Source organism: Schistocerca americana, chromosome X (assembly GCF_021461395.2).
Source record: "Schistocerca americana isolate TAMUIC-IGC-003095 chromosome X, iqSchAmer2.1, whole genome shotgun sequence".
In the NCBI taxonomy this organism is placed as follows: domain Eukaryota; kingdom Metazoa; phylum Arthropoda; class Insecta; order Orthoptera; family Acrididae; genus Schistocerca; species Schistocerca americana.
Window position 1 is genome coordinate 138373393 of NC_060130.1, and position 14052 is coordinate 138387444.

Genomic DNA, 14052 nt, shown 5'->3' on the forward strand with positions numbered 1-14052 from the left:
ATTGGTACTGATAGAGGCCGAAAGGCATGTTAAGGACCAGAAACTGCCGGGAAGCAGCGTCGAGAGGAAATTGATAATAAGCTTCTGACAGGTCAAGTTTAGAAAAATACTGGCCTCCAGCAAGTTTAGAGAACAATTCTACAGGTCGAGGCGTAGGGTAAATGTCGATAAGGCATTGAGCATTTACAGTGGCTTTGAAATCACCACAGAGACGAATATCACCATTTGGCTTAGCAACAACAATGACAGGAGAGGACCACTCACTGGAAGTGACAGGAAGCAAGACCCCTGAAGCAGTGAGACAATCCAGCTCCCATTTGACCTGATCATGAAGGGCCACAGGAATGGGCCGAGCCCGAAAAAACTTAGGCCGAGCAGTGTTTTTGAGCGTGATATGAGCTTCAAAGTCGTTTGCATGGCCTAACTCAGGAGAAAAAGGAGCGAAAATGTCATTGACAAGGGATCCGATTGAGAAAAGGAATAGCATTAGAGACGATATTGACAGAGTCATTGATGGAGAATCCAAATATGTGAAAGGCATCAAAACCAAAAAGATTCTCCATGTTACTATGGTCGACCACAAATATGGGAACAGTGTGAATGACAGATTTGTAAGATACCTCAGCATGAAATTGTCCCAAGAGAGAAATCTTCTGTAGTCCGTAATTGCATAGAGACAGGTGACAGGATTGGAGAACCCAACTGAAGATACGTCTGAGAATTGATGATAGTGGCAGCAGAACCAGTATCCACCTGCATGCGAACATCTCAACCAAGTATTTGGACAGTGAGGATTAACTTCCCTGAAAGGGAAGAAGTACAATTGACAGACAACACAGAATCAGAATCAGAATCAGCGTCATATTCATGAACATCATGTATGCGATTGGATTTGCAAATGGATGACACATGACCCTTTTTTTGCATTTGTGACACATGGTCCAACGTTGTGGACAATCTTCTCGTGAATGTTTCGTAAAACACTGCGGACATGAAGGAAGTTGTCGTGGGTTTTGCTGCAGTTTCTTAGAGATTTGTTTACAGTTAGGCCAAGGCTGCGCTTGGGAGCATACTGTGGCCATGTTGGCTGGCGGGGACATGCCACATGCTTCGTCAGCATCGCACAGAGGTTGTATTTCCCTAACGTCTCCCCATGCCTCTATTTGCACTCCAATGGCACGGGAAATTTCAAAAGACTTAGCGATGGATAGGACTTCATCTAGAGTCAGATTTGCCAACTGAAGGGCACGTTGCCTAATTTCTTTGTCGGGGGCCAATCCAATCGGATAATAGCATCCCGTACCATGGAATCGGCGTAGGATTCTTTGTGAACTTCAGTAACAAATTGACACTTTCTACTGAGGCCATGAAGTTCAGCAGCCCAAGCACGATAGGATTGATTTGGTTGTTTTTGACAACAATAAAAGGCAACATGAGAGGCTACCACATGCGTTTCCTTTTGAAAATAGACAGACAGAAGTGAGCACATTTCAGCAAAGGACAAAGATGCAGGATCTTTCAAAGGAGCCAATTGCAACAACAACTGATACATTTGAGGTGAAATCCATGAAAGGAACAGAGACTTATATGTTTGTTTGTCCGCGACATGAAATGCCAAGAAGTGCTGTTGAAGACGTTTTTCGTAATCAGACCAGTCTTCCGCCATCTCGTCGTAAGGAGGAAAAGTAGGTAGAGACAACAATGAGAGAGGCATTTGATGCCACGACGAAATCACGAATCGCATTTGTGAGAAGTGTTTGCTGTTCTATGAGACCTTGCAATAGCTGCTCTAAAGTAGCCATGGAAACATGTGGGTCAATGATGGAAAAGAAAAATCACTACCTCGTTGCCAATTCTTATAACTTCAAGTTGAACAAATATACTTCAAGGAAGACGCAATACATGAAGTCACAGATCAACTAAACAGAGTAAGACGTGTGTACACTTTAACAGTCAAATCATAACTGAGTCCAAGTCTAGTGGCCGCTGGCTGGCTGGCTGCCTAGGTGGCGTTGCTGCTGCATGGCTGGCAGACAGTGCCACATGTAGAGGACGTGCGTAACTGCATGGTGGCACTTTGAAAGATTGGCGAGTCACAACAATTATTCTTTTGAATTGATGAAATGGTAGCTTTTTGATGTGCAGAGATGTGGCAGTGAAAAGTTTCTTGATATTCATGTAAAGCATTTTGTGTTTTTGTACATGGTAAAGCTGTAATCAAATGGTAGATTCATTTGTTGGAGAAGCACTGTCTATAGTAGACATAGTTCTTTTGGAATAAATGTGCTAAGCCTTTCTCTGACTTTGAATTAACTAACCCACAAGTTATAGGACAACCTACACTCTAACACTTTAATGTGGACTCCACACATTGGTGCACCTTAGCAGTTTTTACATACACAAGTCATGCCCAGGGCAAGTAGGAGATGAGTTACCAAAAAAATCCTTCAAGCAGCTGGCAATCAAATCCGGGAACTTTAAATTTGTAGTCTGACATATCCATTTAGTCACACAATTTTAGTAGTTACAATTAATACCACTTCATCATGTTTGTCCATGCTACTGCCCTTGTAGCACATTTGATACTGTTGATTGGCTGAGATAATTTGCCTTGATGTGTATCACATACTACATACTAAATAATGATGACAGGATCAGAGTTTGAAGTTTTATAAACCTTGGACTACAATTAACTCTGGGTGCCATGCTGCATTGTATCCTCATTGGCTTCTTTCCTGTTTAAAAATATTCATTGCAAGCTTTTGATGGCCATATAGTACGATACCATATGTTTTATGACTTTATATCAAGGCACAATAAACAACTTCAACAACAGGAATATTAGCATAGAGGTGTAGTTTTCTTAAGACAGATGTACACTTACTAATTTCGTATACTAGTTTTTCTATATGTTTAAACAAGTTTGATTCATTTATTATCCCAAGGAAGTTAACAGCAAGTAGATCTAGTTCCATTTACATGTTGTGATTCAATTTTATATGTAGAACCTATCTGCAGTCGTGATGGGCACATTGCACCACGGGTTTGGTCTACTTCAGATATCAATATCTTCACTGTTTCTGACATTATTCAGACCTCAGAAGCATCAGCAAAAACGTAACTGCAAGCAGACTGTCTCATTGCATTACATAGGTCAGTACTACATAGAAAACCAGCTCAAGCCAAATGCTACCAAAATGAAGGTATGCACCTCTCATTGTCACAACTGGGAAGCCTCGAGGATGCTGACAATACCATGGCAAAGTGCTAATTGCACTAATTTTGGAGTTACCCTAGATCAAGTTCTAACCACCCAGAAATATTGTTCCAACAAAAACTTGAAGACCAGTAGTGGAAATAACATACTTTGGATATTAAGCAGCACAACTTCAGGAGCCAAACAATCATTGAAAACTACAGATTTAGTTATGTGTTTCTCCACTGATGAGTATGATAGACCAGTATGGTATAAATCAACAATCGCCAAGGAAGTCACCAGCACCCTAAATGAAACCTACAGATCTATGACCAATTCCAACTGGGAAACTTTATTACCTGGCTGGTGTTGCATCTTAACCAATTCAAAGACATGCAGCAGAGTACAAGAAAAGAACCAAATCATCTGCTTACTTCTCCATGACAACTGCTTCGTGGCATATAGCCAGAGATTGCACAGGTGAAGTCCAGACACAGTTTTTTTTAGATCTTCTGCAGCATTCAAAGAACAGGCCACTTCTTAGTTAGGCCTCACCATCAGAAGAGCTAGCAGCTGGATGCAAGGAGAAATAGATCATATGGAAATCTCCAAAATGACTTCAGATTGGCATAGCTAGATGCAGTAAACCTCTGTACAGTTTCACTTAGCTTGACTTTAGGACCCTGAAAATGTGATATAACAAAAACAATTATATATAAATACTGCTATCCTCTGTGGCCTGTGCAGTGTTCCTGAGAAAAGTTTATATCAGCACAGTCCAGTGATGTCAATGTGGCCCATTCCTCGGTTAAAACAGTATACTGCTTGAACTATTGGTCACTTATTATTTCCCAGGTAAGAATGAAATATTTATCACATTGCATGTAATGCTTGTATCATGATGATTTATAATAATAATAATAGTAATAATATTAACAACAACAATAATAATAATATGATAAGTCATTAATTTAAATTAGACTGGATCTAGCACAGAACCTTGAGGGGTATCAATATGTACAGGGAAATGTGCAGACTCTGCACCATTAACTTCAACCTTAAACAGCATTTCACCAATGATGCAGCATTTTCTGTAAATCCATAGGACTGCAATTTATTTAATAATAAATTGCTGAAAATGTATTGTACTAGCCGAAAATCTGTGAATTTGGGTGGGCTTAGATTGAAGGGAAGCAGGGATTGAAACAATGGGACCATTCCACTTGGTTTATTCCTATTTCCTGGCAGAACATGTACATAAGGAAGACATGGCATGCTCATTTATTATCATCATGAAATATGGAAATATTGCTGTAACATAGACTGTTGGTCTGGATAATAGGTTAGAGGATCTTGTCCCAATATTGCACAGCCCTCAAATTACCCTTGATAATCATGAGGTGTGTTTGACACGCATATATCATACTGGAGCAAAATATGACTCACCCACTTCCCTCATGAACCCACTGGTCTACACGCCTATCGCATACATTAGAACCTGAACACTTCCACACTCTTCTATGATGATCACAAGGTATCAGCCAAGTACTACATTTTTAAGTGAAGAGAAGCTGATGCCAGTGATCCAGGTTCCTTTCCTGGTGTCGTGTACTATTGCTTGCAGTGGGCACTGAGAGGCTGAATCGATCCTGTCGAGGCAGTTGCATACACCCTGGATCAACATAGCCCCTCAAGTTACTTCCAAGAAGGTACTGTGCAGTTCCATTAAATCTCCTCTGGGACCTAAAAATTATTATTTACAAGTAGCATTCAGCAGATGATGGTGTTGATTGTAGGTGGTCACTATGAAGCAGATAGTGGCTGAATGTTCAAATGATACCTACATGGTGCGAAACCCACAAAATCTGCAGCAACATTAACCATGCCAACAGCTGCCTGGCTAATCTGTACAGCAGAGTTAAAATCCATGGAAATTCAGTCAGTAACTACATCATCTCAAATGAATTCAACAGCTGCCCAGCTGATCTGAGCAGCACCTAAAAACACATGAAAATTTAATCACAATTGCAACGCCCAAAGAAATTCAGTAACTGCCAGACTGATCCTTGCAACACATGAAACTGAGTTAACATTTGAACACAAGCCTAGAGACATTCAAGAAAACTCTCAAAGAATTCCCTCAAGGAATGGAAAACCCAGCACAACGTACTTGTGGTTGTCTACAGTAGAACTCACCAAAGCACACTTGCCAACCCGCTTCCACCTCCGTGTCGCTGCCAGAGATCCACACACCACTGCCCTATGCAAGAAGGTATTGGTCGCTTATCCCATGCACAACACACTGAATCAGTGGGTCTTTCAAACTAAACCTCCATCCGACCAGAGCCAAAAGGCAAGAGAGACACTGGTGGCAACTGCCATATGGCACATGTGTTTATGCATTTTAGGAAGCCCGTACAGTCTAGGAGGCACTGGGTTTATATCAGTTAACAGTTTTGATTCAAAATCAGAAAATATGCTTTTGCATGAATTGCTTACACATTTAATGTCATCTTTGAATAATTTAGTGGGTTCTTTAGGAAGGACTTGGAAGCATGTGGGACTCAAGACAATTATGCTTGTTGAAGAGTACAATACTGTTGCCTTTATCTAATTTTGTGGCAGTATCTTGGGGATGTACTTTCTTTTTAAAGGTCCTGAGGGCCTGGGTGTTTGTGCCTCAGTCTAGATGAGAAACATCTTTTCTCATGTCGTTTACAAACTTTGTAACTTGAAACTGAGTTAACATTTGAACACAAGCCTAGAGCCATTCAAGAAAACTGTCAAAGAATTCCCTCAAGGAATCAAAAACCCAGCACAACGTACTTGTGGTTGTCTACAGTAGAACTCACCAAAGCACACTTGCCAACCCGCTTCCAACTCCATGTCGCTGCCAGAGATCCACACACCACTGCCCTATGCAAGAAGGTATTGGTCGCTTATCCCATGCACAACACACTGAATCAGTGGGTCTTTCAAACTAAACCTCCATCTGACCACAGCCAAAAGGCAAGAGAGACACTGGTGGCAACTGCCATATCGCACATGTACTTATGCAGTTTAGGAAGCCGGTACAGTCTAGGAGGCGCTGGGTTCATATCAGTTAACAGTTTTTATTCAAAATCAGAAAATATGCTTTTGCATGAATTGCTTACACATTTAATGTCATCTTTGAATAATTTAGTAGGTTCTGGCGACGATTGTCAGTTAAAGCCTGGTGAAGGCCTCATAAGCCAAAAACCAGTTAACGTGAATTAATTGATTCAGTCAAACATAAGCGATATAGTGTTTTTCATTTATTATTTATATTTCTCCTAATTGAGAAAAATAATGTTAATTTCTTATCCAAAAAGTCATTGCAATTTTTACGCATACCTCAAATATTATGCAGTTTTCAGTTCAAAAAATAAGATGTCTGTTTAGGATGTAAACAACACATTGACATTAAAAAACAATGCTAAGCGTGTTAAGTGAGCAAATGATGTACTACAGGAGAGACTAACATGTGTGATGTGTTAATCATTTCATTATCTCTTGTTATTGTTCTCATTTAGTCACATTATGAATGATACTACAGAACTATTCACATACTTTTTTTTCAGGCAGGATATATAAGATGGCAGTCACTGCTACCAATCCACTAAGCCAAACTTCATACACTATTACTTACCATTGTACATTCTGACCTACAAACACAAACTGTTCTAACACAACACAAGTCAAGTAAAATATTCATAAAAATTCCATTTTTATTACTTTTCCAGCCACGTTATTTCAAAGATTTTCCTCTGTCTCAGTGTATAGGTGTGAACTAGATGATGCAGCAGAGAAGGAAGTGCACGGCCATTTTCAGAAGATAATTGCTTTATTGCTGAAGACAGACAGAGATGAATCATTTAAAGTAGATCATCAGAAAGTTGAAGAAGATGCCAAGGTAAATAATACAGTCAAAATTCTTGAGAAAGTATACAACAGAGATGATAATAATAATTAATACCGTAATCACCAATTTACAAATAAATAGACAAGTACAAGATTATGACCTTCCAAAAAAATTTTTCACATCACAAAAGCTTAAAAAGTTTCACTGAGATTCTCATTAACCTAAAACAATTAGCTGTCTTTAGGAACAATCATAAAAACCTAAACTCTGTCTAGACAGGCCTTCAAGGCTGGAGGATACTGACCGAGCACTGTGTCATCCTCAGCCTGTAGGCTTCATAGGATGAAGATATGGAGTGGCATGTGGACAGTACACCACTCTCCTGGCTGTCATTGGTTTATGAGAGTGAAATAGCTCCTGAATTTGCTTTACAAGGAGTGAGTGCACCCTGTTTGCCAACAGCGCTCACCGTACCCAGATGCTCACCCATCCGAGTGGTTGCCGAGCCCAACAATGCTTAACTTTGGTAATATGATGGGAACTGATGTTACCACTGTAGCAAGTCCATTTGCTTAGGAACAAGAATGCTGTAACATAATGTGTTAGATACAGTTACATTAACTGCCTAATGTCAGTGGTGAAAAAAAACAGGTTCTAGGAAATGAAGAATTCAGAGCTGCAGAATGCCACATTTTTCATGTATTGTTCTGAAGTAATTTGGCACCTAAGAGACTAAATGATTAATGAGAAAAGTAGAAGTCATCTAGCACTTCATTAATATTGAGCAAAAAACATCAAATAAAATAATGGAACATATAAACACAAATAAATACTCCAGAAAAATGCAACACAACATTATACTGAACTCCGAACTTAACACCTTAAGCTTGATATTGTCACATTTGTTGACAAATTCCAATTTACAGTCAACTGTATGGCATCCAGTTGATGGCCTTGCTTAATATTAGTCTTTGTTGCTTTATTATATCCATTCTATATGGCAACTGACTTTGCGAAACAACAAACACTGAACTGCAACCTACAGACTGCTTCCTATTAAACAGTTTTAAATTGGTGAGTTGATGACCAACAGACCTGTTGTTCATAGAAGAGTAAAATCACATGGTCAATTTGAAGGTTGTAATTTTTTGTTAAACTGGAAAGCCACTACCCAAATTCTCGCATAACTGTAAATACGTTTCTTGAGTCTAAAAATCTTAATTCTATTGGGATATCATGACACATGTACTGATGGATAACCAGTATATCAATACAATTGAAAATATCATGGTGAAAACAAGCCTGGGTATTACAAATTTCTTCAGTTTCACTGATTCATATATTACAATCCCAAGTTTACAGAATTTTATGATAAGTTTGATTCAATGAGAGTGGAAATGCTATTAACCAATGTACAAGTCTGATCTGAAACCTGTCATCAGTTCTTTCTGTAAGTCCTAGGGGAAAAAAGATTTTGGTGCATAATACACACATTTAGCAAATGTTAAAGTGTTTCATTTCCCCACTGTTGCTTCAATTTGTTTATTTAATGTGGAACCACCTTACTGAGAATCCTTTGGTGGTGTGAAAGCAAATGCTAAAAAGGATAGAGGAGCTCCTTTTTGTATAAATTTGAGTTTTTATTTGTCATTGACACAAGTTATATTGCTTGTACATTGAACAGATATGATTTTTACAGTAAAAAGCAAACAGGATTAGTAGCAAGTCCTAGCTTTTCCATAAATTGATTCAGAGCACTCACATGCATTTCTGATGAATCCCTATTGTGTAATAACAACTTTCTTTGCTTGCACTTAGTTTTTCCAGAGTATGATAGCACAGGACAGAAGTAATTTATTTAAGTAATTAACATTGGTTATGTCTCTGTCTCAAATACCTGCATTAGTTTAAACAGCAAATACTGTTTAATTCATTGCTTTAGGTAAGTCAAGGATGTTTTCTGACCAAACGAGGTTATTGTTATTATTTAGGCCCAGAGATCTGAGAGGCTTTACTGTCAGCACTTCTAGATTTCTTTATTACATGTTTTCATTTTCTCATATTTGTGTACTGGGTGAAACAGAATAAAAGGTGTCTCAACTCTTGAGCAGGCGTCCCTGTGTACAAAGTGTGCCAAACACAAAAAAGTTTGTCGTGCACAGTTCCATTGTCAGTTTACAGAAGTAAGTGCCTACCTATTTCTGCACTATTGTTTAAGCTAGCACAGTAAGAAGTTGTGTTGTCATAGGTTCACATGAGCTAAAGTAATTTAAGTTAAACTGCGAATGTTATCTTAGTGTGCAAAGTACACCATGCGCCCAGTCTTGAAAGTAACTTTTCCTTCACTTTTATTTTGTTCCTTTTTAATTGAATCAAAAGATAACACATAACAAGCAGTTATATCACTGTGCAGAGCAAGATCAAAGCTGACAGACAACAATGTTGATTGGTTACTCAACAAGGATCCACAGCTCAACTCTGTACCAGACAATGAAAATCATGAAGACTCTGAAGAAAAAAGAGGAATTTATCACACAAAGTGACCACGATTCAGATTCTGATCAAGTACATGATTCAAATGATGACTGTGAAGAGCCACTCTCCACTGGTGGTATCTTTATTGGGAGGGACAAAACATGTAAATGGAATAAAATATGTCCTAATGTGACTTCAAACCCAAAAAGAAAAAAATATTGTGAAAATATTCCCGGAGCCTACACATGTTGCCAGAGGGGTCACAAGTGAAGTAGAGGGTTTATGGACAATACTTAGCCTGGAAATGATTGATGAAATTGTAAAATACACAAAAATATACATTCAATCTAAGAAAGAATGTGTACATTATTCCAGAGACAGGGATGCTGAGGAAACTACAAAGTGTGAAATAACAGCACTGTTAGGATTGCTGTATCTCATCAGGACTAAGAAAGCAAACCACACAAATGCCATTGAACTGTGGACAGCAGATGGTACTGGTATGTAGATTACGAGAACTGTGATGAGTTAAAGAAGATTTCTGTTCCTTTTACGATATATCCATTTTGACAACAAGAGTACAAGGCAAGAAAGAAGAGTAACTGATAAACTTGCTGCAATAAGGCACATATTGGATGCCTTTGTGGTGAACTACAAGAACGCTTATAGTGTAGGACAATTTTTGACAGTAAATGAAAAGTTGCAAGCTTTTGTTCAGTATATCCTGAACAAACCAGTGGAGTAAGGGATAGAGATTTTTGTTTCAGTAGATACTAAAACATTATTCACTAGTAGTATTGAAGTATATTGTGGAAAACAACCTAAAGCACCAGACAATGTTTCTAATTCTCCCTGTAGTATTATAGGAAGACTAGCAACACACACTGAAGGCTTGGGAAGAAACATTGCAGTGGATAATTGGTACACTAGCTCTTCCTTAGTCAACTCCCTTTTGAGAAAGTGACTAACATACATTGGCACATTGAGAAAAAAGAAACACAAGATCCCACAAGAAATTTTACCTGGGATATGTAGGGCTATCCACTCCTCTTTATTTGGTTTTCAGAATATGTTGCTAGTTTCTTATGTGGCGAAACAAAACAAGACAGATATAATGTCGCATAGAAGAAGGTGTAATTAGATGAATGACAAACAGCAACTTCACTTAATGAAGGTTTATTCAGCACTTGCATATACAAAAGTGCAGAGCATTCTGCCTCTGGCCAGAACACACACAGTACATATACAGCTACAGAACATTCCAGTACAATGATTCTTGACATTTGTGAATACTTTTTGAATGTACTTGAACCAAATATAGAAATTAAAATTTTACAGTCCAGGTGAGTTTGGAACTCACGACCCTCCATGTAACAGTTTAGTATCATAACTACCACACCACAGAGCTACTCAGATTCTTCTGTGACATTGCTCCCTCCTTACTAGAACAGGGTCTTAGTGTTATGTCCTCCTAGTCTGGGTATAAGTCAATGGTCCTGCATACTTCGACTTCTGATGACCAATTCTCGCCCTGGCGATCTTCTTACAACTTATTTTGTTGCTACGCTCTTCATCACCTTTCTGCTTGTTGCCTGTAGCTGTTGCTTTGAATTTACCCTGGGTTGCAGTATCCTTATAGGGCTTCATTCAAAGGACGTGGACCATATCTCTGATCTTTCATCGTCTTGTGTCAGGGTCAAAATCTTCAACTTCATAAGTAACATCAGACAACTGTCTTACAACCTTATAAGGTCCAAAGTAGCGCCTGAGGAGCTTCTCAGAGAGACCAACATTCTGAACAGGAGTAAAGATCCAGACAAGGTCACCAGGCTGGTACACAACAGGGCAGTGGCTCGCATCATACCTTCAGCGATAATTTTCTTGAGCCTGCAGCATAAGGAGTTGAGTAAACAGCCGAGCTTCCTCAGCTCTGGTTAACACCTGGCCAATATAGTCATCATCCACGTCATCAGGATGTAATGGAAACACAGTATCCATTGCCGTAGTCGCCTCACGCCCACGCACCAGGAAAAATGGCATAAATCCTGTGGTGTCTTGTTTGGCAGTGTTGTAGGCAAATGGCACAAAAGGTAGCAACTCATCCCAGTTGCTCTGCTCAACATTGATGAATATTGATGGCATGTCAACCAAGGTCTTATTAAGGCGTTCAGTAAGCCCGTTAGTTTGCGGATGGTAGGCAGTCATCATGTGATGAGTAATGTTGCACTGACGGTTTATCTCTGTCACAAGATTTGGTTGAAAAACTTTCCCTTGATCTGTAATTAATGACCTTGGGGCACCATGTTTTAATACAATGTCTTCCACGATGAATTTGGCTACCTCGGATGCTTCGGCTGTTTTCATGTCTTTTGTAATGGCATAGCATATCAGATAATCAGTGCAAACAACAACCCATCCATTGCGACTAGCAGACGTTGGAAATCGTCTGAGGAGGTCAATCCCATCATGCTGGAAAGGTGTTTTGGCTGGTGGAATTGGTATGAGTCGGCCAGGTGGTTTCTGAGGAACTGCCTTTCTCCTCTGGCACACTCAACAGTGCGACACATAGTGATGCACATGCCTAAATAAACCTGGCCATAAAAATCTCTTGCGGATTCTATCATATGTCTTAATAAATCCTAGATGTCTGGCCTCAGGTACGTCATGGAATTTCTGTAGAACATCTAAGTTCATGTGTTTAGGAATCACTGGTAGCCATCTCTTTCCAAATGGATCAAAGTTTTTCTTGCAAACTAATCAAGTAACTACCTTCAATTGTCATTTCACATTCTCTGACCAATTTATGGCAAGCATAATTTGAGATATCTTGGCATCCTCCTTCTGCTCAGCAGAGAGATCCTGGAGTGCAGCGAGACAGTCACTGTCTTCATCAAAGTTTCATGGTCTTGCACAGGGCTTCTTGAGACACAGTCGGCATCTTGGTGTTTTCTTCCACTTTTGTACACTATGGTAATGTCATACTCTTGAAGACCTAGTGCCCACCTGGCGAGTCGTCCTGTTGGATCCTTAAGACCAGTCAAACAACAAAGTGAATGATGAGCTGTGGCATTCCATAGAGATACCATCGAAATTTGCACATGGCCCAGATCACAGCAAGACATCCTCTTTCTGTAGCTGAGTAGTTTCTCTTGGCTTTTGTAAGTGTCCTAGAAGCATAGGTTATAGCCTTCTCTTTTCCATCCAAAATTTGCACCAGAATAGCACCAATCCCATACCTGCTGGCATCTGTGTGTAGTGCTGTAGGTGTTCTCTCATCATAGAGATCAAATACAGGGTGAGTCATCAGAGCTTTTTGCAGCACATCGAAAGAATCTTGTTGAGCACAAACCCAGATAAATTTAGCATCGGCTTTTAACAACTCTAGAAGTGGCCTGGCTTAGGTACAAAAGTCTTTGATAAAATGACGGTAATACGAACATAATCTGAGGAAGCTTCTCACATCTCTAATACTTTTAGGAATAGGAAATTCTGTTATAGATCTCACCTTTTTCTGGGTGTGGCCGCACACCTTAGTTTGACACACGTTGTCCAAGTATTTTGATTTCCTTTGCTCCAAAGAGACACTTTCCGCGATTAAGTTTCAGTCCACCTTGTTGGAGACACTTAAGAACGGCCCTCAGTTATTTTGTATGTTCATCAGATGTCTCTGAGAACACTATAATGTCATCTAATAACAAAGACACATCATCCACTTCAGGTGCCTTACAAGATTATCCATCATCCGTTAAAAAGTTGCCTATACATTACACAAACCAAATGGCATTACCTTAAACTCATACAGGCCCTCAGGGGTGATGAATGCAGTTTCTCATGATCATCCTCATCTACTTCAATTTGCCAGTATCCCGAGTACATGTCCATGGTTGAGAAAAACTTAGCCCCCTTCAGGCAATCTAGTGTATCGTCAATTCGTGGAAGAGGGTAAACTTCCTTTTTAGTTATCTTATTAAGCTTCTTGTAACCAACACAAAAGCGCCAACTGGAATCCTTCTTCCTGACGAGGGCCACTGGTGATGACCATGGGCTCTGTGAAGACTGAATGATGTCATTCTTCATCATCTTCTCTACCTCGTCACGAATTATTCGACGTTCCGTTGCTGACACACGGTATGCTCTCTGGCTTATTGGTTGATGGTTTCCTGTGCTAATCCGGTGCTTCACCATCGACCTGTCTAATTTGCTCTTCACCTGTGGATTGAAGCATTCAGAGAACTCTTGAAGAATTGCAAGTAGCTTCTTCTGTTGTTCCTTAGTGAGATCTGGTTATAGTCGAGATAGAAGATCTTGTCTCATAATGGTAGCGCTAATTTCGCCCACAGACTCAGCATGGGAGGTTTCTATGATTCTCAGCTGTTCTTCAATTAACGGCTCAGCATTTGCTATGCACATGCATCTTGGAATGATCTGTAGTTCTTGGCGACAGTTAACTATCCACAATTCACCAAATCTGTTCTTAAACGAGGGTGGGATGACCAAG

The 14052-nt window shown here is 39.6% G+C and overlaps 1 protein-coding gene across 1 annotated transcript in view; it reads left to right on the top strand.

The window, feature by feature from the left end:
- Positions 1-14052, top strand: part of LOC124555866 (annexin-B12-like) — a 256043-nt gene that overhangs the window by 195522 nt on the left and 46469 nt on the right. Inside the window, exon 5 of the mRNA XM_047129929.1 lies at positions 6994-7130. Coding sequence (XP_046985885.1) covers positions 6994-7130 — 137 coding nt within the window. The remainder of the gene's footprint in view (positions 1-6993; positions 7131-14052) is intronic.